Source organism: Pezoporus occidentalis, unplaced genomic scaffold (assembly GCF_034315485.1).
Source record: "Pezoporus occidentalis ecotype Australia unplaced genomic scaffold, CSIRO_AGI_Poc_V1 ctg29, whole genome shotgun sequence".
Classification (NCBI taxonomy): domain Eukaryota; kingdom Metazoa; phylum Chordata; class Aves; order Psittaciformes; family Psittacidae; genus Pezoporus; species Pezoporus occidentalis.
The window spans coordinates 2,613,783-2,638,406 of record NW_026914829.1 but is presented as its reverse complement, the minus strand read 5'-3'; the positions used below and the strand labels follow the sequence as shown (position 1 = coordinate 2,638,406).

Sequence of the window (24,624 nt, the reverse complement as noted above, 5' to 3'; positions counted from 1 at the left end):
AGCAACTCAAGTCAGATGGTATATTAAGTTATTGGCATGCATGGTACATTTTACAAGAACAAATTTTCCAACAGAATGTGTCATAATGTATGGGTGGGTTGGTCAGTGGTGTTTCTGCCTCTTATTCATTCTGATTAGATGGGCTCTGTTTTCGATGGCAAAAGAAGTGAATTATCCTCTTTATCCCTTACATTTGCTAGCATATATACCCCAAAGGTATTCCCCTATTCATCACAGGAAAAGTTTTGCGACTTCAGGGACATCACTCACACAAACAGGCTGTGAATCTCTCAAAGAAAGCTCCTGAAGTGCTGCAGTAGGTGCTCTGAGACTGATTTTCTTCTTCCCCCATTCTTAAATCCAGATGCCTGCTGTGATGTTTTGGAAGAAACCCCCTTGCCCTAGCAGGAGGTTTGCATTTCTTGCAGGTGTTCAGCATGCTTCATGATTAGATCTCTGATTATCATTACCCAAATGGAGGTGAGGGTTGGTGTGTGTGAACCAGCAAGCAGTGCACATCAGGAGGAATACTTTGTAGAACGGAAATGATCTCACATACATGAATTTGTACAGTGGAGGACTTGTGATAACATGTTTCCCTTCTACCTGGTAGTAAAACCCTATTAACTTTCCATATTGGTCAAAAACTCCGTGGAATATAAAGAATTCAGTTAATTGCACACCGGTAACTCATTATTTGACTAACTCTTAGTTTTATTTATTCATGAAAGAGTGCTTCACATTATCATTGTGAGGATGAGAAAAATAAGAGGAACAGACCATGAGTGTGGGATGACAGTGCCTGTTGATGGCTGAAAAGCAATGGAATCTGGATTGCAGAACTCTATCCTGCAGCTCATCTATGTGTCTCCTCCTTCCCGGACACATCCTGGAAGTGGCCTAGGGCTTGCACTTAAGAAAATGCTATGAGTACACTGACTAAACTTTTAGCCATAAAAACAAGCTTACATTTAAATTGAAAGACTAGTAGATATCAAAGATGAAGCATTTTAATTATCTGTTCTGACTTTATCACAGAGACCAGATGATCTTTCCTGTGATTTTGCATAATTGCAGTATCAAATTTAAACTGATGAATTAATACTTCTCTTGTGGCCTTATTGAAGAGCTGTATGCGGATCAGTGAAAGCTGATGCTAACTGCATGTACAAAAAAAATAAAGTACGTGTCACCAAGATCATAAGCTGTATGGCTTGCTGTTATCTGACAAAAATGTGTATTCAAAATTCAGCTTACATAAAGACTGAAAGATCAGTTTTGCAAAAAAACTGGCAGAAAAAAATCAGAAGGAAATATTTCTTTCATTTTTAAAATTTGTTTTTATTAATTTCCTTTCTTATGCATTGACTTGCTACTCCCTCAAATGTCTCACTGTCTGGAAGATTAATCTTTGAACAAGAACTGTCAAGTTTCCCCTAGAAACCTTTTAGATGGTTTCAAATTTGAAATATTTCACTTAATCCAGGAATTAAATTTTGTTTAATGCCTTATTTAGTTCCAATTCATTATCCACTTCTCTGGGGTCTACAGGAATTGTGGAATTACTAATCTGTTTCGTTTCAGTTTGCTCTACAGGATATTTGAGCAGGTTTTTTTTAATTGCTTCCCTACCATTTCAAACATCTTCCTCTGTATGGTAATGTGCATTTTGAAAAGTTTGAATTTGCTTTCTTCCTGAAAAGCTGTACATAATTCCTTATTAACGAGATTAATCTTTTCTTATCTTTAGGACATTCTGCTGATGCTTTCAGACTAGTCCACAATTATTTTTTGCCTTTTTCATCTAATCTGCATAAATAATCTAGCATGCCAGGGTAATGGATTTCACCTGAGGTTCTCAACATGATTTGCAGACAATAATTAATTCATTAGTTTCACAACCTGTCTTTGAAATAGGTGAAATTGAAATGCAAGCTGCCAGCACACAATCATTAGGAACATGTTGCACCATTTACTGTAACTGCTCTGTAAGCAAGTGATGTAATCCGTTTCTCCTGAGCATCAGAGAAGGTTCCTGCTCAAGTGGCACCATGTTAAAAAAAGTAGTTAAAATCATCTGGCTGTGTTGCTTACCTTGACATGCAGGTGTAATTATGTGCCATACAGACTACGTCTGCAATATATATTGTATTTACCTGACATAATTGCTGATGCTTTTTTTAGCAATTTAGATGTTTCTAGGGGTATTTGTCTAGGCACTGTTTTTTTACGTATAAATACATATTACTGTGTCACGTAGCTGAAATGGAAATTGCTAAAGATACATATATAAGGTGAACAGAGAATGTTTCAGAGTAAATCCCTGAGGTAACTGCTCATTTATGCAGGGGGATTGTTGGCTTTCCTTCATACTGACCTATCACTGACCTGTGACCAATAATTTTAAACAGCCTGGATTCTGTGTTTTTCTGGTTTACCCTAACCATATTGCTGCTTGAACTGAGCTCCTTAAACAGAATAAGTGCATCTGTAGGGTTTGAAATTAGTGTCAGTGAAGTAAATACCATTTGTAGCAGGAAGCAAAAGCGTTATTGTCAATATCGTCATGATATAGTCACAAAATGTACAATGAAAGTGACATATTTTAAAGTTTGCATAAAACGTGTAGGAATCTATTTTAGGACCACTTTCAGTATCCAAAAATCAGATATTTTTTTCCAGTCTCAAATTTACTGAGTTTTAAGTACTTGAAATAGAATCATAGAATCATAGAATAGTTAGGGTTGGAAAGGACCTTAAGATCATCTTAGTTCCAATCCCGCTGCCATGGGCAGGGACACCTCACACTAAACCATGCCACCCAAGGCTTTGTTCAACCTGGTCTTGAACACTGACAGGGATGGAGCATTCACAACCTCCCTGGGCAACCCATTCCAGTGCCTCACCACCCTTACAGTAAAGAACTTCTTCCTTATATTTAATCTAAACCTCCCCTGTTTAAGTTTGAACCCGTTACCCCTTGTCCTGTCACTACAGTCTCTAATGAAGAGTCCCTCCCCAGCATCCTTGTAGCCCCCCTTCAGATACTGGAAGGCTGCTATGAGGTCTCCACGCAGCCTTCTCTTCTCCAGGCTGAACAGCCCCAACTTTCTCAGCCTGTCTTCATACGGGAGGTGCTCCAGTCCCCTGATCATCCTCGTAGCTCTTCTCTGGACTTGTTCCAACAGTTCCATGTCCTTTTTATGTTGAGGACACCAGAACTGCACACAATACTCCAAGTGAGGTCTCACGAGAGGAGAGAAGAGGGGCGGGATCACCTCCTTCGACCTGCTGGTCATGCTCCATTTGATGGCAGCTCAGAATATGGTTGGCTTTCTGGGCTGCGAGTGCACACTGAAGGCGGCTCATGTTCATTTTCTCATCGACCAGCACCCCCAAGTCCTTCTCCACAGGGCTGCTCTGAATCTCTTCTCTGCCCAACCTGTAGCTGTGCCTGGGATTGCTCCGACCCAGGTGTAGGACCTTGCACTTGGCATGGTTAAACTTCATAAGGTTGGCATCAGCCCATCTCACAAGCGTGTTGAGGTCCCTCTGGATGGCATTCCTTCCCTCCAGTCCATCAACCAAGCCACACAGCTTGGTGTAAGTAGGGAGGGAGGGACAGGAAGGGAGAAAAAAATAAGGGGACGAAGGGGGAAAGGGAAAGAAGTAGGAATGGAAGGCAGTAAGAGAAGGGAGGGAGTTGGGTAACACAAGTAGGCCATTATAATCTGTAAATTATAGTGGTTTTACTTGCACTTTTGTAACAGCAATATGAAAATCTTTAGTATCATTGAGTCCTACAAGCTGCTAGAAATATTCACGCACAACCAAAAGTTTTTCATGGGATTATTGATTTAAACATATGGCTGTTAACAAGTCCTGAAATGTATATACCTTATGTGTCAATTACTGACTCTGCATCACATCTATGAAGCTGAACAGTAACAAAAGCTGTTACCATGAAAGAAGGATGAAATAAGCCGTATTTTAAAAGATTTTTTTTTCCTCCTCCCCTTCCCTGAATATATGATTAATCTTTATGTCTGTATTCATTGTCCCGTGTCGGTTTTCTTTTCAGAAGTAAAGCCGAGCAACCAATTTGATCATCAAGATGTTTTTTTTAATATTGGGCATAAGCGTTACTTCCCTGACACTCAAAAGTTTAATTAGGAATGACCAACAGCAGAGAAAGGAATTCCTTTGCTGTTTTAGGTGTAAACAATCCAGGTCTGTTAATGGCAGTTGTGGTAAAAAAAAATTACTCTGTTGCAATGGAGTGTAGAGTTCCTTCTTAACCTTATAAAACAAGGACTTCATTCCACTTCTTTCCAAAGGCTAACAGGATCCTCTGTTGAGATCTGCTTTTTCCACTTTGGTATTAGCTTCACAATACTATGAGCTAGGGGAGGTTTTTAACCAGAATCAGTTCTAGTCTCGGTTGAGGTTCTCTGGACATCTAACAGTGTCTTCTGCAAGGATTTCCAATTTTTTTTTATTTCTTCTTTTCTTCTACATTTATCTCTGAGGCATTTGCACTAGCGAGGTTCCTTAGGATTATGAAATCTAGCTTTTAGAAGAAGTTTTTTTGAGTGTCTGCAGACAAGTAACCTCCAACAATTAATAATATAATTAGGGCTCATCTCAGTATTTATAATCAGGTCATGCAGATTGATCTGTAGGCTTCCACTAATTTAAAATCTGACAATTTAATTTGTTTTTTTTTTAATTGGGCCTTGCCATCCAAAATAGATTTGTTTTCTCTTGGATGTAATGTCTTTTATGTTAGAAAACAATAATCTTCTAATTAAGTTCTCTTACTTGCTGCAAGGTCACCCTGGTATAAGGCTCATGGACTTAACAGTACATGGCTTACAAGACTTTCACAACAGCATGTTTTTATTTTTACACATACAAAAAATGGTTGATAGGCCATCCCTGTGGACTGTGCTCAACATACTGCACGTAGGTGTTCAAAAGTACATTTTTCTGAATCATAAGCAACTCAAATACATCAGATTTGTGTGCTGACTTGGGTCCACCAAAATCTTCATGTGCTTAGAAACACAGAAAATATGTTTCATACTTTTGAAACAGTTGTTTTCATCTACGTCCATTATTTTACAAGGTGTACTACAGAAGCACTGTTTCCATCTTTTTCTTAAGTTCCTGCCTTTCTTTTTTGATTCTTTTCTTACGTGCTCAATGTATCTGTATTACATATTCATTCGTGTAAGTAACTGCAAGGGATTTCTGGCAGTATTATACAATTGAACAATACAGTTATGTTCTATTGGATTTTTTTTTTGTCTGAACTATGTATACTAGCAGCGACATTGAAATCTGTGCAGGATATTTTAAATATGTTGTTTATTTATAAAATATGAATATTAGGTATTCAGCTTTTCCCATTTCATTTCAGTTCAGAAGCATGTTTACCAAGAAGACCTCAAAGATGACAGTGCACTGCTCTTGTATAAGCAAACTTAATAGCAAAGTGATTCTTCCCAGTCTAGAAAAGTGGGTCTGAATCACCTCATGTTCCTATAAATCAGCCTTCAACTAAGAGAATCTTTCATTGTTTCCAAGTGTCTAATTAACAAATGCCAACAAAATTGTCTACTTTAAAGAAATGTTGCTTGTTTTTATAGTTTAAAGGCTACAGCGTGTAAGTGTTCATTAATGTTGTGGGTTTCTATACATTGCCTAGTGTTTTTCAATATGTAAGATAAACTCTCAGGAAGTGTGTAACTTTATTCCATTCCCAGTCTTAGAAACCTCACCAAAAATGTACTCTTAAAGGTGGCAAAACCCCAAAATTTTTTCAAGAATTGCTATCCAGGTTAGCTGAAATGTCAGAATGTCAGACGTTTACTTTGACTCTTCAATAAGCAGCAAATTATTTTAAGATTTATTGAAGAAAATCTTGGAAAGAGCCCTCAGAAATGTTGGCATCCAGTCTACTTTACCTTGGCATGAAGAATATTTGTAAGCAGGAGGAATTGGAATGGACAATTTTAGCACATTTTTCATAATGTCTTCGTTCCTTTGCGTTCTTCCACTCCAGCCTCTTACCCGCTCCTGATAGTTTGAGGTGGCCTTTTCCCATGTTCTTAACTGTGTATCGCAATTTATGGCAGCCCTTCATAGTTTCAAATATTGAGAGAGTTCTTAACTGTACAGTGGTCAACTCATAGTTTCCTTGACCAGGTAGAAGCTAGCCAACAGTATCTACTGCTCTTGCTAGTGCTCCAATTATTTGGAGAAAGTCTCAAAACTGAGATTGGTCTCTGAGGTTGCTCTGTGAGGTTTTCAATCCTGCATGGTAGATCAAGAAGAAAAGTTTTTTAAGAGTTTAGTTCTAATTACTGTTGGCACTTAAAAACAACAAAAATAATTAAGGCTTATCACATGGTTGTACATTGTTTGGTTTTGGGCAGTCACTAAGTAATTCACACATGAATAAATAAGTACTTCTACTTACAAACAAATTTAAAATAGAAAGTATAACATTATAATAGTAAGTCAAGTAGCCTGAATATTCACTAAATATTAAGGGATCCAGTGAGAACCCACATATAAAGCTGCTAGTAGACTTAAATAAAATTCACTTCTGAAGCAGCAAGTCTTTGAAATCCTTCGTACAAAAAGCCAGAGGCTACAGAAGTGCCTTTTATTTTTGCCATGAATTTCCATTTTGGTATAGCTGATTCGTAGGCTGTCAGAAATCCTGGCATTTCCTTTCTGTAGGCTTTTCTCAGGAAAAGCTTGGCAGCTTTCCAAAATAACAACACAGTAAGAACATTCTGAAGAGCTAAATACAAATATAAAAATCCTGCTGCCCAACCAGCTGCAGTCCACATGGCACCGAGAATAGAGCAACGACATCAGTGGCAAGAGAAGAAAGGGCAGAATAAGCTCCCAGTCATGTTCCCTCAATCATACCAAGGATTTTCTGCTCACTTCTGTTCACAGTGACAGCATGCAGCTTTCTTGTTAAATACCAAACCTGGTGTAGTCATTGATGCGAGCATTGCAAGCAGAAAGCAAAGTGTTAAAATTAAGCATTGAAAGCTTGTTACTTTAACCCTGCATGACAGTTCTTTGCAGATTTAGATAAATCTTTTCTTGTTTGTGATATGCTAGTCGCTGGGCAGCAGCTGTCTCTTCGCAGATCCCTTCTTCCAAGGGTTAGGTTTATAAATGCTTCTTGAAAAGTCCCCACAAAGAATCCCCAGAATATCCCCTTCCCTCCTCTTATCTCCATGACATGCTTAAACTTGATTCTGCATGCGCAAAAGTAAGCTTCAGAGGAATTATTGCCTCTGCTACCAGCCACAGCGATATGGTGTCTCCTGCAATTCAGTCAGTTCGAGATGAGTTCTCATTAATCCTTCAGCCAGCATAACAACTACAAAACCCGTAGATACAGATCACATTTAGAGAATTAATGTAGCTCACTCCCATATATTTTGCAAGATGGTCACCTGTAAAATTCTTAGTTGGGTGAATTTGAAGATGTAATCCAGGAGGGGTCATTTTAAGGTGGTACATGTGTGACTTGATAGCTCAGCGTGCAGTAGCTTTCTGAAAGATAATCATAGAATCTTAGAATCATAGTATGGTTTCGGTTGAAAGGCGCTTTAAAGACCATTTAGTTCCAATCTCTCTGCCATAGGAAGGGACACCTTCCAGTAGACCAGGTTGCTCAAAACCCCATCAAACCTGGCCTTGAACACTTCCAGGGATGGAGCATCCACAACTTTTCTGAGCAACCCGTTCCAACATCTCGCCGCCCTCACAGTGAAGAATTTCTTCCAAATAGCAAATCTAAGCCTCCCCTCTGTCAGTTTAAAGCCTTTCCCTCTTGTCCTGTCACTATATGCCCTTGTAAAACATCCCTCTCCAGCATTCTTGTAGGCCCCCTTTAGTCACTGGAAGGCTGCTGTATGGTCTCCCCTGAGCCTTCTCTTCCCCAGTCTGAGCAAGCCCAACTCTCTCAGCCTGTCTTCATAGCAGAGGTGCTCCAGCCCTCTGAGCATCTCTGTGGCCCTCCTCTGGACTCACTTCAGCAGGTCCACATCCTTTTTATCTTATCTGCATCTCAGAAAACTTTTATTTTGTGTTGGTTTTAGTTTCATTTGTAGAAGAGGTAATCCTGATATTCTGTTCTGCTTTTTCAGAGACATGGTAAACTGCGCCAAAGCTGCCAAATTGAGCAAAAGGCAAAATCATGAGGTAGTTGTTAGAAGATGGTACATTGTAAAAAATTGATCTTCCCGGTATATTTCAAAGTTAAATCATGTCCTTCTTCGTAGCTCCTGTTTTTACTGCTGTATCAGTCTGTGCTGCTAGAATTAGCAAATTTTTCCTTATTACTGATAGCTCCTACCACACATCTTTCTTAAAGCTTTTTGACAGATAAGGCCTTGCCATGTGGGCTATATGGCTAAACTATTTATATAGTGCTTTATGTGGTTGCCTGCATTTGTTATTTTCTGAGAATAGTTTGCTCTGTTTTTTTTCCATATTGTATTGCAGGAGATTTCTAGGATTTTAGTTTACCTAAAAACCTTAGGGTTCCCTAACCCTAATCCTAACCATACCTCAGTGGTTCTGAGGTAGTGTAGCTGCCTGTTTTAGTTAAGTGCCCGACTTCACCCTTTAGTTAATTAAATTGCTTTTAAAGAGTGCTATAGTGGGACAGTGTTTCAAAGTACACGGTATAGTTTTGGTCTTTTGCTCTTTGAATGCAGAAGCCTGTTAAATAAATTAAATACGATCTCAGGGAGCCAGTCTTGGTGATAATATACTACAAGCAGTGACATTAACTTCATGGCAGTTGCATAGATATAAATCATCTCAGTATTTATTCCATTACATTGCCACAGAAATTGTAGAAGAATGGGTCACACTCAAAAGTTTTATTACTATTTTTATCATTGTATCTAGGCTCTATTTTCAGATAAGGCCTCCCGCCATTATACTGCTCTTTGGTCATTTGTTTCAGGACTTCTGATCTGCTACATTTTCTGTGGGAGACCTCAGCAATAACAGCCAGCCCAAAGGTGACCTGAGATGATATTCAGGTGCAAATCACAATGGTTTCAAAGTATGTTTTGCAGTGGAAGGATGTGTTATGCAAAGCATTTCAGGGCTGTGTTCAATTTTGAAAATTAATATGAAATTAATGTACTATCATTTTAGAACCACTCTGTTGTTAGCAACAGTGAGGATATCAGATGATTTATCAGGATTCTGCTAATAGGAATTGCAGCAAGCATAAACTGAATCTACACCCTGAACCATAAACAAGAGCATAACATGATAAAAAAAAACATAATAATTTGTGGGATGTATAATGTAGCTTACTAGTGGGAAGGCTCTCTTCATTGATCGCAAAATTTGTCTCACTTTCTTTTATGGTGCTTTAACCCACCCAGTCAAATTTCTTCCTGTGTCCTGTTGCTAATGGCAAGGTATGCAGTAGCTATCTTCTTCCTGCACTGTTGCAAGCATCGTGATATGCCTGCTCTCTGAGAAAGGCCAGATTCAGATAACACCAAGCTTGTGCCATAAGGAGATTCTGTGCAAAATAGAGATCTGTGAAAAGGAATTTAACTGGAGTGCCAGGGAAAAGGTCAACGAAAATAGAGTTAACATTTCTATCTGAAATGTGCTGCTTCGATCTCAGGGTGAGGAAGGGTAGTGGCATTCAAAAGCATTGCACAGTGATACGGAAATTTGTCACAGCATGCCCAAAGTAAGCCTCACATAGGTTACAAGAAATCAGTACTCTTGCAGTGTAGGATAGGTCTTTAGCATTATTTCCTACTGGGTTATTGATATAATGGTAGGTGTCTTTTTAGTGAAGCCTGACCTAGGAAAACACCTGCATTGGAGAATTCCTCTTTTTTACTGTTGATAACACAGGAGGTGTTAAATGACATATTCTGCAAGATATACCTTAAGGAATTGTAATCAGTCCTGTGAAAGAAGTGAACATATTGGGATTAATGAAACTCTCAGTAGTTCACAAGATAGGTTTACAGAACACTAGCAATAAAAGACTTTCATTACTTCCATGCCTTAATTTCAGAACACACCCATTGAAAGGGTTGATTTTGATGTTCTAAAACTGAGCTATGAAGGTTACAATCTCTTGATTTTTCTTACCAAAATTCTTATCCAAAGTGGAAGAAGTAAAGCAGAAAAGCTTTCCTTCTTAGTGTCATTCATAGTCTTTTTTTTTGTTTTCTGTAAGTCCCACAGCAAAATTTATAATTACTTCCAAACATGTCAAAATTTTGACAATGATGGGAGTGAAGATCTCTGAATCACTGAATTGCAGACTTGGTCAATTGGAAGCTACTTCAGGAGGTCTCCAGTCCAACCTCCTGCTTAAAGCAGGGTGATTGATAGTATCTGACGAGGTTGCTCAGGACCTTATCCATTTGGGTTTTGAAAACCTCCCAGGATAGAGACTGGACAACCCGCTCTACTGCTGGGCTGTTCTTGAGAGAATAAGGGGTTTTTCCCTATATCCAGTCAGAACTTCTGTTGTTTCAGTTTGACCATTATCTCTTGTCCTGCCACCACTGTGAGAAAAGTGGCTTCATCTCCTCAAGACCTTCCCTGTAAAGCACTGGGGACTGCTGTAAGATTCCCTGAACCTATCTCTGCTCTGGAGTGAACCAACTCAGCTCCTTCACATACTCTTCACAGGGCAAGTGCTCCAGCTCTGAGCATCTTGGTCACACTCTTCTGGATATGCTTAGGAGATGTTTAGTGATAGATGCATTTGTACAGTTGGGATTGGCAACTTTCTTCTATATAAGCCTTTGAATAGAGTTAATTTCTAAAGGTGAGAAACATTTAAACCTATCTAATGCCTGTGGATGGGCCCAAACTAGTGAGCAATGACTGGCCCTGTAATATGATAGCTGAACAGAACTGAGCATCAGCCTCCATTTAGAGTCTCATATTATCCAGTCTGGTGTCATGTTACCATGTACTTAAGCTCCTGTTTTGCAAGAATCTGCATGTTTTTGCAGGATATCTCAGCTATAGCTGTTTATTTTAACTTTCAAGATATGTGTGTCTGTCTTTCATGAATCTTGTCACTAGTATTTTAGGTAGGAGTGAGTCATATCCTGAATTTGGAGATTATTAAAAACTTTTAAAGAATGAAAAGAACTTCAAATTATAATGATCTGATAGTTTAGAGATAATGATTTTTTTTAAATGTTAGGTCACTTAATACTGTGCAAATTAAATAACTCTGCTTACTGGAAAAAATAAGTGTTTTAAAATATTTGCATAAAAGTAGCGCTATTCAACACAATTATACTTTTCTACCTGTACTTAAAATGTTAAGTGTGACACTTTACTTTTTCTATTGCAAACTGTAGTCTTGGTATCAAGATAGTAGTAAGAATAACAGAATATAGCTCTACTGGTGCCTTCATGTAAATTGATAAGTCTGTCATCTTTATTAGGAGTAATTTTGTGCTTATTGACTTCAGCAGATTCTCTTCTTCTGTAAGGCTGCCTTTGAAACCACATTTTAACTTTAAAAAGCATTCATTGCTTTGAAAAAAGAATTGGTAGATAAGATGAAAAGATTAGTAGGGACAATCTAAGGTTATTTAAATTTGGTTTTGGGGAAAGAAGACTAGTATATATTTTTAAAAAAAAAGAAATTCTGCACTGTTTTTGCTTTTAGTTGATCACTGAAATGTGCTGTTCTATCTAATACCAAATCAGGTGGTGATAGTTAACTCTTGCTGTGCATAATTATCAGTGTTATATGATATTATGCGCAGCAAGTATCTGCTCCATGAACTGTTTTCACGTCCCTGAAAGTGTAAAATGCTTCATTATTCCCAACTGAGGGTCATTTTGATCAGGGTAATAATCAGTTTCTCAAGGTTTGGAAAGTTCTTCCAGAGTTCTGGTTGCTTTCAGCAGAAAACTACTAAACCTATCCAGTGTCCCCCTGCATGTTTGGATGAGCTTTGTATTCCCTGTAAAAGCATTAGTGCTTGCTTTTGAAAAGACCTCTGAATTTTGAAAAACAAATATGCTTCAGAAAAGAAATGGCAGTTTATAAGGAAGACTACTGTATGACACTGGAGCATTCTACCTTGGGAGATAGTCTTGACACATCATAGTGTTATGGCCATAAGAAACAAAATTTGTGGAATGGGTATTTTTCTGACCTATTTTTTGCAATTTGAGTTCTATAATCTTTTTTTCCTCCTGGGTTTTCACTGTTATGTGGCTTCTTGTAAGTGTCAGGGTAGAAATCAGGTCTGCAATTGCAAAAACAAATGTAAAAAACATAATAGTGAAATCTTTTCTTCCAAAGTGATGCAGCAAGTAACTAATCCTGCAGCTTTTGCTACAGCTTTAATGAAAGGTACATACACACTATAGAATACCTCTTTTGAGGTAACTTCCTAGTCTTGTTTTCCTTAAATAATCAAAACTTGGGACTCTGAGTACCAAGGCTTTTTCCTTCCCCAAGATCAATACTCCCTTCTGCAAAGTAGGCAAATGCATGGGGAAATGTGCCCTTTCTGCATAACCCTACCAACTTCCCCCCCAAGAAAAAAGAAAAATATTGAAGGAAGTTTAATTTAAAAGCCAGAATATTCTGTGACACTAGTGACATTAATGGAATCCACTGTCTGCATCAAAATCTATAGTGTGTGTTCAAACAACTACTCTTAATTTGTAGAAATTAGTATACACAAGTGATCTTATCACTGTAAATGACTTTTTACTAATGAATGTATATCATATGAATGGTTCAAATTTGGCACTCTTCTTCCTCCAGCAATTGAGTCTAATTACATTTGTGTTGACTAGATTAATAGATTGTTGCTAAGAGTGAATGGGGAAGCTAATGAGGAAGTATGGGAGTCATCTTTGGTTTCCAGGGAATGAAGAAACAGATGTCCAGTTGGTTGTCAGATACAACTATGGCTTTCCATACATGTTCTTAAATCTGGTGAGGATTTTTCAGCTAGTGGATGCCTTAGGTTTCAAAATGTAATCCCTATTCCAACTCTGGAAGTGAAACCTACTATTTCTTGCAAGGCTGCTTTGATGCTTTGCAGAATTAACTCCAAAATTAACGAGGTAAATGATTTAAGAAGAATTCTGCTAGTGAAGACAAAGAGAGTCTTCCTGTTCATTTGCAAGTTGCAAGATATCTACATAGTCGTGCTCATGCATCCTTCTTTTGCCACCAGTTTACTGGCCTGCTTTCTTATTTATTTCTCTCCTTCCCTCTTCATAAAGATAGATATGGCCACTGTAGTTGGTTTTTAGCTTTTGTTACTAATTCTTTTTTTTTTTCTTTTCTTTGGATTTCCAGTAATCTAGTCTTTTTTAACCACAGATGCTGCAACCAAGTTAGCATTTTAGATATCTGCCCTAGGAAAATGCTAGAATGATTTTTGAAGGCTGTACTGTTGATTCTGAGTATTTCATGTATTCATGCCAGCATATGCTAATGAATCCATTCAAGATTTTTCTCTTGCATTTAAATAGACCCTGGACTGTAATGAACACATATTTCTACGAGATATGAACTAAAGGAAAGGTTAAAAAGAAATTAGGAAATTTAGAGGGAGGAGGACACTGGTAATGAAACAGAAGTGTTTGAGAACAAGCTTGCTTCTTTGGTCCTTTTACCTAAAACACTTGATATGTCTTGGCAGATTTCTGCTAAGACATAAGTGAAACAAGACAGATGAATAAATAGGATTGCCATGTTCAGTTAATGTTGTGTATTTCAGATACAAGGCCAAGCAGAAGGTGCAGTCTGAACGTGATGGTGTCCTTAGAGTCAAGATGAAACTTTTGTGGGTTTGTCCTGGTTCAGCAGTAGCAGTCATTTTTCTCCTTCTTAGTAGCTGGTGCAGTGCTGTGTTTTTGACTTTCAGCCTGGGAACAGTGCTAACACTGATGTTTTTAGTTGCTCCTTAGTAATGTTTACTCTGACCAAGGACTTTTGAGTCTCATGCTCTGCCAGCAAGGAGGGGAAGCTGGAAGGAAGCAGAGACAGGACACTTGACCCAAACTAGCCAAAGAGGTATTCCATACCACAGCATATCATACCCGGAATGTAGAACTAGAGGCAGTTACCCGGAAGGGCTAGATCACTGCTCAGGTCAGGCTGGGTATTGGTTGGTGGGTGGTGAGTGGTTGTATTCTCTTCCCTTGTTATTTCCCTTATCATTATTATTATTGGTGGTAGCAGGAGTGATTTGTGTTATACCTTAGTTACTGGACTGTGCCTATCTCAACCTGTGGGAGTTACATTCTTTTGATTCTCCTCCCCATCTCTCCAGGAGCGGGGGGGGAGGAAGAAGAGGGGAGGAGTGAGTGAGCGGCTGCGTGGTTCTGAGTTACCGGTTGGGCTTAAACCACAACAGGGTTTCAGTCTTCCCTTTCTAATTTAGATAAAGAAATATAATTTGTACTGTTAAAAATCACATTTAGGTTTCATTTTCAAAAAGTCAGTGAAATGAATGACATGCTGCATGAGCATATTACCTAAGATTTTTGAAAGAATTCAATTATTTCATGCTATTCTGTTATTCTCTGACTTGTGGATTTGTAAAGAGCCTTTTTATTGCCAGGTGACTTCTTACAATATGGCCTAATTCTTTCATTTCTGCTACTTCAGGAGCTTTTTACCTTTCCTAATGACATAGTTATTTTACTTTTATTTCATGTATGTCAGCTTTCATTAATATTTCTAGTGTTTTAAGTACATGCTTGGCACAAGTGAGTTTTTTTAGTTCTAAGCAGGTAGGATTCAAAAACAACTGAACTGTTCCGACAGCTGACAGGAGACATAACTTTTACTTGGGCGCTTGCAACAGCATTTAATAAATTTTATGAGTGAGGTAAGTATTTCAATTCTGAAATAAGATGAGTGACTGTAACTTAACAATTTCTCCATTATGGCTAAGGTACAGATAGTTTAAAGATTAGTGGCAATGGTAAAGCTCACTATCAAGCATGCTCTGACATCTGTGAAAGACTTTATTTGGGCTGTTCAGCCTGGAGAAGAGAAGCTGCATGGAGATGTCATAGAAGCTTTCCAGTACCTGAAGGAGCCCTATAAGGATGCTGGGGAGGGACTCTTCATTAGGAACTGTAGTGATAGGACAAGGCGTAATGGGTTAAAACTTAAACAGGGGAAGTTTAGATTAGATATAAGGAGGAAGTTCTTTACTGTGAGGGTGGTGAGGCACTGGAATGAGCTGCCCAGGGATGTTGTAAATGCTTCATCCCTGGAAGTGTTCAAGGCCAGGTTGAACAGAGTCTTTGGTGACATGATTTAGTGTGTGGTGTCCTTGCCCATGGCAGGGGGGGTTGGAACTGGATGATCTTAAGGCCTTTCCAACCCTAACTATTCTATGAGCCTCTGATTTGAATTTGCAACTGAGACATCTCACTGAAACTTTTCATGGACACTGTAGTGGATAAGAATATTATTTTTAAGTTGCACAGATGCCTGTTCTCCCTCTGTTATCTCCTCTAATGCTTCCAACTAATTCTTCCCAAATAGCTTGCCCAAAACATCAACAGTATATCATCTCCAAGATACCATTATCAAGACATTGTTTTTCCCAGTCAGAAATACATACCTTATCCCCATAGGTTTAATGGTATCAGTAGCTGGTGTTCAGCATGCTAATCTTCTTCAAGCTCTCACCAGCTTAGAAAATTTCATCCCAGTAAGAGTGCTGAATGAGTATGGGTCCTGATGTCCTCAGCAGCTCCAGCTCTTCAATGACTGCTTGCTGACTCCTTCAAGCCTTTGAGCCAGTAGCTTTAGAGATGATGAAAGATGAAAAAGCCCCTTGAACAAAAATGTTATTTGAAAACATTTTCACACCAAACACTGCAGTTATATTTTGATGGTTTATTTTTTAACTATGTGTTTACATTGCTGTTTCCCCTTCCTTTCTCTTCCACTGGCTTTCCTTTTCTTCATATAATCAATTGCTATACATACCTACAACATAACTTTTTGCCAAGCTTTGGTACATGGCACGCACACGATCACCTGACTTCTCAAAAAGAATATCCAATGGTCTAGAAACGCTTTCTAAGTTAATTGGTACCACATGGAAAATATTAGAACTTTTTGGATGCATAAAAAAAATTAGTTTTAGCTTCCCAGCGCAAGCTTCAGTGAAGAGTTTTACTTATGTGTTTATACAATATAATAATTTCTGTCATCTCTGTTTTATTCAGGTCATTGCCATTGTTATGGATATGTTTACAGATGTGGATATTTTTAGAGAAATTGTGGAGGCATCTGCTAGAGGGATTGCAGTGTATCTCCTGCTTGACGAGTCAAACTTCAGTCACTTTCTGAAAATGACGGAGAAACAAGGCTGTCAAGTTCAGAGGCTCAGGGTAAGGCTTCCTGTGTTCCTGTGCATGAATATTCACTCCTTGTTCCTATACAACCCACTGAACAGGGACTGTTATTTAAAAAGTGATTATCAAATATAGGCTTATTCGAATTAACAATAAGGTATAACTAGGTAAGCTCTCAGTAGAACCTTCTCTACAAATGTTTTAGAAAGATTTTTATCTTTTTGATGAGTCAAAACTAGAGTATTTAATAGAATTACACATTTTTTGTATATTATTTATAAAGTAATTTTCAATTATTATGTATTTAGGAACACTGCTTGAAAAACTAGGCTTTTTTTTTGCTTTCTCTTAAAGTAGATTGCAAATAGACGCATAAAGCTTATGTAAATTAATAAATTGCAGACTTCATGATCTTTTTCTTTGAAGTTGTTATGTATTAAAGTACTTTAAAAGGCCAACAATTCTACTTTATTCTATTTTATTAATGTTTTCCTGAAAACCCATAATATCATGTCTGTCTACATCATAGAATCACGGAATCAGCGAGGTTGGAAAAAACCTTTAAGTCATCAAGTCCAGCCATTACCCCAGGACTGCCAAGACCACCACTAAACCATGTCACTAGAGTGTATTACATTTATACATGAAAAATGTAATTTTATCTTCTAAGAATGAGAAGACTAACGCTTACATTTTTCACAAGATGTCCTGTACTGCTGTAATATTTAACAGGGATTAGAATATAAACCATGAGCTTCACTGACCCAAAGTAAATGCTTCATAAATACTTCTAGATTTACTGTACTGTAGATAGCACTGAAGAAATTGCAAAGATGCTGCCAGAGTCTCTTTGCAAAGCTATGAGTGCTGCCTTGGCTGAACTTCTGTATAGTTCTGTTTGCAGTTTCTTGTAGCTAGTTAGGTCATGTTCACACCAAGAAAAGAAATATTATAAAAGCACTTCTTAGCAGCATCCAGTTTAAGAGTCCCGTCTAAAAACCAGAGAGACATGTGGTGTATTAGTAAAGATAAAGCAGGTTTTGATAGTATTTTTGATCAAACCTGTATTTTATATCAATTTTTGCTCTGGAATGTTGACTTAGGTCCTTAAAAGTATTCCCATACCAATTTCCATTCTTGTTTCTTGTGTATGTGTGTGTGGGATTGCCCTCTGGTGGCCTAATAGGCAGAGCTATAGGGACTTTCAGAAAGAAAATATCAAAGCCATGTTGTGGATCTGTAAACACATGGTCATGATTGCCTTGGCGAAGTGAGTATTTGGCAGTATTTCCATACTCTGCAACTTGAGATTCCACCATGTGCTGAGTACTTGGGTCAGCTATGCCATAGAGGTTACCAAAAATGGTATATGTCTTTTTATGGCATGAGTTTTACCTTCCTAAAACAAAAAAAATTAGAAACATGGACAGACGTAAAACAGTTGACATCATCTACCTGGACTTGTGCAAAGCGTTCGACACTGTCCCACACGACATCTTTGTCTTTAAATTGGAGAGACATCAATTTGATGGATGGACCACTCGGAGGATAAAGAACTGGCTGGATGACTGCACGCAGACTTGTGGTCAATGGCTCAGTGTCCGGCTGGAGACCAGTAACGGGTGGTGTCCCTCAGGGATCAGTGTTGAGACCGGTCTTGTTCAACATCTTTGTCGCTGACATGGACAGTGGGATTGAGTGCGCCCTCAGCAAGTTTGCCGATGACACCAAGCTGTGTGGCTCGGATGATACGCTGGAGGGAAGGAATTCCATCAGCAGGGACCTTGACATGCTTGTGAGACGGGCTGATTCCAACCTTATGAAGTTTAACCATGCCAAGTGCAAGGTCCTACACGTGGGTCAGAGCAATCTGAGGCACAGCTACAGGTTGGGCAGAGAAGAGATTCAGAGCAGCCCTGTGGAGAAGGACTTGGGGGTGTTGGTTGGTGAGAAAATGAACATGAGCCGGCAGTGTGCCCTTGCAGCCCAGAAAGCCAACCATATCCTGGGCTGCATCAAAAGGAGTATGACCAGCAGGTCGAAGGAGGTGATCCTGCCCCTCTACTCTGCTCTTGTGAGACTTCACTTGGAGTACTGTGTGCAGTTCTGGTGTCCTCAACATAAAAAGGACATGGAACTGTTGGAACAAGTCCAGAGAAGAGCTACGAGGATGATCAGGGGCCTGGAGCACCTCCTGTATGAAGATAGGCTGAGAAAGTTGGGGCTGTTCAGCCTGGAGAAGAGAAGGCTGCGTGGGGATCTCATAGCAGCCTTCCAGTATCTGAAGGGGGCCTATAAGGATGCTGGGGAGGGACTCTTCATTAGGGACTATAGTGATAGGACAAGGGGTAACAGGTTCAAACTTAAACAAGGGAGGTTTAGACTGTATATGAGGAGGAAGTTCTTTACTGTAAGGGTGATGAGGCACTGGATTGGGTTGCCCAGGGAAGTTAAGAATGCTCCATCCCTGTTGGTGTTCAAGACCACTTTGGACAGAGCCTTGGGTGAGATGGTTTAGTGTGAGGTGACCCTGCCTATGGCAGGGGGTTGGAACTTGGTGATCTTAAGGTCCTTTCCAACCCTAACTATTCTATGATTCTATGAATTTCAAGTGATAGCTCAAAAAATGCCATTTTCAGAGTAATTCTGTGTGGTCTGTAGCTGTTTCAAAAGGTTAACTTCTTTTGGATGGATTTGAGGTTGCGTTTTTAATACGCTGTTATAGACCTACGGGCATTTATACTGTGGTTGAAAGAATTAACATACATACAAGTGGATTTTGTATGAATTAGTGTGGATTGGAGAAGTTTGGACTTGGCCACTGAAGACAGTCACGTTATCTTTTATATGTTTCTGTTCAGTAACGTTAGGAGAAATGCATCTTTATTCTGCGAGGTTTGCCTAGAATGCTACAAGTTTTATCAGAACATGAAAAATATATCCCAAAGAGCTAAACAGTATGCCTGTTGTGTGGTGGTTTTCCAGTTGATTTGTAATATGTCTCTTGAAATTAATGGTCTTTTTATCCAAGTGCTCCCTACCATAGTAAGTCTTTTGTGCCTTTATTGAGGATGAAGGGAAACTGCAGGTGACTATCAGGGAACAGTCAGTACTTTGGAGAATGTTTCTGCCTTTCCTTTTTCCCATCAGTCCAAGGTTTACAAAAACAAAGAAACATCTTCAGCTTTTTGTGCTCTTGACTTTCAGTCTTTCCCTTCTGTTCAGTGAAAGCAAAAAAGAGAACAGAGATATATGGATCCGTTTCTTTTCCTCAAGATGTAGCACCAGCAGCACTGGTCTTGTAATTCTCTGGCATGATTTGGTTCAGTCTTGCAGGAGTATGGCAGATGTTCCTCATGCCATGCACTCGTAAGGAGTTTCTGTAAAGCTTTTCTGATTCAACACTTTCTCTGGTGTTTTTTCTGCTCCTTTGAATCAGTAAAGAATGAGATGCAGTGATGAGAAAAACTGTATTTTTTGATTCAAATTTACAATTCAGTAGTATTCTGTATGAAAAAAGGAGGATTTTATTCATAAATCTACATTAAATATCTGTACAGGCTGTTTTCCTCATCTGTAGCATGGCTGTGTATCAGGGCATGTTTCCCTCTTTATTGAAAGATATAGCTGAAAAAACGGGTAAACTACATATTCTGTGAATTCTGTGTAGGAATTCTGATTGACTTTGTCACTGTCTGACTTGTTTGGTCAGCAGTTCATCTGCATAGGTAGATGGTGAGTCCTTACAGATTCAGACATTTTTCAGGTGATTTTTCTAAAACTAATAGCTAAATTTTTCGAAATGTGCTTTTTTTTTGCCTTTTTTTTTTTTTTTTAATGCTACTGACAGGTGCTGCAGCAAACTGTGAAATAGATTTGGTCTGCAGAATGCAGCACCAAGACAGCAATGTCCCTGAGTGTCCTACAGCCTGTCTTGGAGGAGGGAGAAGATCCTGTGTCTGACTTTAGAAACCTCTGAAACATCAAGTCCTTGATTAAAGTATTCTTCCATATGCATCCCCTAGCAGTCACTGACTTTCCAGTTGACTCACTGTGGCTGATTGTATCTACGTTTGCATGTCCCGTCAGGCTACCTTGGTTCCTTCATGATGCGTGAGTTTGTTGGTTTCTGGTTTGCCCAAGATTTTCCTCTCAGGATTCATAAATGAGCTACTGCTTTACCCACAGCGATGCAGTGATCAGTGACATACTACCATTAGCAGGGAAGTCCTATAGCCTCAGGATAAAACACAGCGTTTCATACTAAATGGGGCTTGCAGTTCAGTATGTATATATTTGCTGCTTCTAATCAAACTGCTTCTGTTGGTTTATGAGGAGCTCCACTCGAGCCCCCAACACAAGAAGGAAGTGGACCTGTTGGAGTGAGTCCAGAGGGCTGGAGCACCTCTCGTATAGAGACAGGCTGAGAGAGCTGGTGGTGTTCAGAGAAGGTCCTGGGGAGACCTTACAGCAGCCTTCCAATACCTAAAGGGGGCCTACAAGAAAGCTGGAAGAGGGGCTTTTTACAAGGGCATGTAGTGACAGGACAAGAGAGAATGGCTTTAAACTGACAGAGAGGGGATTTAGATTTGCTGTTATGAAGAAATTCTTCACTGTGAGGGTAGTGAGGCACTGGAAAAGGTTACCCAGGGAGGTAGGAGCAACCTGGTCTAGTGGAAGGTGTCAGAGCTCATTGCAAGGTGAGTGGGACTAGATAAGCTTTAAAGGTCCCTTCCAACCCAAACCCTTCTATGATTCTCAATGGAACGCGTTGTTACTATATATTCTTAAATGTCTGTATTTTGGGCAATGATTCAAGGTATGCATCCCTGGCACCTTATTAGAGGGTTTGAAGTAGGTGAAGAATGACAGATTAACTGCAGAGGAAAAGAAAGTGTGATGTGAAAAAAGGGAACATGATCACTGGAACATGCCTTTGTAATGCAATGTTCCTTTCTGTTAGTGGATGACCTACCAAGACAAGGAATGAGTACAGGATTAAGGAAGCAAGATCAAAAAGCTGCAGGAGGAGTAACACTGAGGAGAAGGAAAAGAAAAAAGAGGAAGCAGTGACTATGATTTTTCTAAAACCCAGAAATTTAATGTAAATTTTATTTATTTTTTATATATGCCTACTTGAAATTATATTTCAACTTATAAGTACCTAAGGCAAAGCTTTTTTTCATATAGTATAGTAATTTGCAAGCCATTAGCCTTGCTTGTGCCTCCAGCATTCCAGATTCCCAAGTGATATCCTGGCCAATACCTATCAGACCTTATCTCAGTAAGATTTGATGTGTTCAACTGTCATGTCATTAAGCCAGCATTGCTTGTTACGGTTATTTGAAAATGTATAAGCTGCCTCTCAAGTTACCTTTTTCAAATTATAATGACATAAATATATTTTAGTATAATTAAATATAAATCTGACATACAAATATGGGATATAAAATTGGGTAAAACAGTCATTAGGTAAATGCAAATTTCATTACTAAATTACAACATATTATTTTATAGTACATAAAGTTTACTATTATGATAATCTTTAGAATGGGTAAATTCCAGTATTTTTTTTTCTTTTTCAGGAATTACTTTTTTCCACACTGTTCTCCACACAACTAAAAGCTTTTTATGTAAATACTTTTAGTTAAAGCTTCAGTAGCTGCTGGAGAAAGAACACTTTTCTTCAGTGGGGTTGACTTATTCAAAGTTCAACAAAATCAGATTGGAAGAGTGGGAAAATTGACTTTCATTGATAAGAAGATTTCTAGTTGAAGTGCAGAAAACTTGAAAGACAGTGCTAGATTGCCAGAAGTGCTTAGCAGGTAGAAATGCAAAATTATGTCACCCTCCCATTCAGTAATGCAAACTGGGTTCTTATTGTCACTGATTCTTTTTTAGCTGTTTTGAAAATAGATGAGCATCAACTTGTGTTTTCACTTTTAACATTTTTAACTTTAAAAATTTTAGAGCACTTCTAGACACTGCTTCTTTTATTTATTTAAGAGAGAAATTTCATGTTTCTACCATATTTACAAAAGTCCACAAAACTAATTTTTAAATACTGTCTTTGTATCTTTTAGGTGAGTTGCATTTTTGTTTGAACACAGCTTGACAAAAATACTGTGTAAAAACTCAGCTAATAAATAAAATTTAAAGAACTTGGGTAGCTTCAGTTAAACCATAATTTACCAAGTCAGCAGCTTTTAAGTGTAACTCTTGCTTCTTTGATTTGATTTTTCTTTTCATAAAAGTTTTAAGAAACCAACAGTGAAAATATATACTGATTTAGAAAGCATGAGTTACTTGGAAATATGTTTTCATTTCTTGGAGATCTTCTCTGTTTGGAAAGAGATTCATTGGATCTTAGTAGACACTATGATTAAAATTTCCACAACCTCTGGCTATTAGAACTTCATATGTTTTTGGTAAATGCATAAATGACCCCATAGATGTTAAAGGTTTATTTAACTGTGTTGCAAACTTAGTCATACTTTACAGACTGGAATCTTAAATACTTTTGTAAGCTTAAACATCTCCACAGCCTCCTGAGAAGGGGAAGTGAAAGGGAGGTGCTGAGCTTTTCTCCTTGATATCCAGTGGTAGGACCTGTGGGAATGGTTCAGAGGTATGCCAGGGGAGGTTTAGACTGGACATTAGGAAACATTTATTTACTGAGAGCATGGTCACATGCTGGAACGGCCTACCTAGAGAGATGGTCAATGCCCCAAGCCTGTCAGTGTTTTAAGAAGCATTTGGACAATGCACTTAATAACATGCTTTAACTTCTGGTCAGCGCTGAGGTGTTCAGGCAGTTGGACTAGATGATCATTGTAGGTCCCTTCCAAATGAAATAGACTCATCCTTTCGCTTCCCTTCCTCCTTCGCTTTCCCCTTCCCTTTCCTCTTTTCCTTTTCCTCTTTTCCTTTTCCTCTTTCCCTTTCCCTTCCCCCTTCCCTCCCCTTCCCCCTTCCCCTTCCCTTCCCTCCCCTTCCCCCTTCCCCTTCCCACTTCCCCTTCGCACTTCCATTCCCCCTTCCCTCCCCTCCCCCCTTCTCTCTTCCCCCTTCTCTCCCCTTCCCCCTGCCCCTTCCCCCTTCCCACTTCCCCTTCCCACTTCCCCTTCCCACTTCCTTTCTCCTCCCTTCCCTTCCCTTCCCTTCCCTTCCCTTCCCTTCCCTTCCCTTCCCTTCCCTTCCCTTCCCTTCCCTTCCCTTCCCTTCCCTTCCCTTCCCTTCCCTTCCCTTCCCTTCCCTTTTATTCTCCTGGTTTTTTTTGCTGAATTTACCTTGTACACAATCTAATCCATTTTGCTTCATGAACAGCCTTAATCCATCTACCTTGACCTTTACAGAGCACATGCCTGCTGTGATTTTCAACCTGTCACTGTAGCAGTCCCATGAAGCAAAACATTCCTCTGTATTCACAAGCCTTATATTGCACTATTTCCATATATACAATCTATGTAATAATCATACAGATTCTGTTCTCTCTCTGCCAATGCTAAACTATGGATTTCACTTCCACTGCAATACTTGTAAATTACGACATATTAACATTGCTAGAACAAGTATTTGCAAGGCTAGAAACTGAAGTAAATACTGTGATTATTCACAACTGTATTCCAAACAATTTTTATGTCTTGTGAAGCATTTTGTATCCCAGAGACAAATGAGATATATGCTGTAGGTTGTTTTGCATTGAATATAAATTTTATTTTTTCTATAAATACCAACTAAAGCATTTCAATTTTTTTTTTCAGAACATGAGGGTGCGGACAGTGAAAGGACAAGACTACTATTCTAAAACAGGAGCAAAATTCCATGGAAAAATGGAACAAAAATTTATTCTTGTTGACTGTAAGAAAGTCATATATGGTTCTTACAGGTAAGATCAGTCACTGTGGTGTCCACAGAAAATCTGTTATCTCAGTACCTCTCCTACTGCAAATTCTTTTTTTCTAATGTTTATGAATATTCTTCCAGAGAACTCTGTGGGCAAATTTAATTATATTTTCTGCAGTTTAACAAGATGTCATAGATACTTATTACTAACTAGCCTAACACAGAGCCAAATTCTGAGGTCCTCTGTTAGTTTTTCACAAACAAGAAATGAAAGATACAGCTTTTGCCATAGCTGGAGATTTGCTAAAAAGAGGGAAAAATCCTGTGTTGTCTTGTATTGTTTGAATTATTCTTGTTTAACATTCA

The 24,624-nt window shown here is 38.7% G+C and overlaps 1 protein-coding gene across 3 annotated transcripts in view; it reads left to right on the top strand.

Moving 5' to 3' along the window:
• Positions 1-24,624, top strand: part of FAM83B (family with sequence similarity 83 member B) — a 54,415-nt gene that overhangs the window by 21,623 nt on the left and 8,168 nt on the right. For all 3 annotated transcript variants that reach the window (XM_062626160.1, XM_062626161.1, XM_062626162.1), the window contains exons 3-4: positions 16,285-16,449; positions 24,177-24,301. In XM_062626160.1, coding sequence (XP_062482144.1) covers positions 16,285-16,449; positions 24,177-24,301 — 290 coding nt within the window. The remainder of the gene's footprint in view (positions 1-16,284; positions 16,450-24,176; positions 24,302-24,624) is intronic.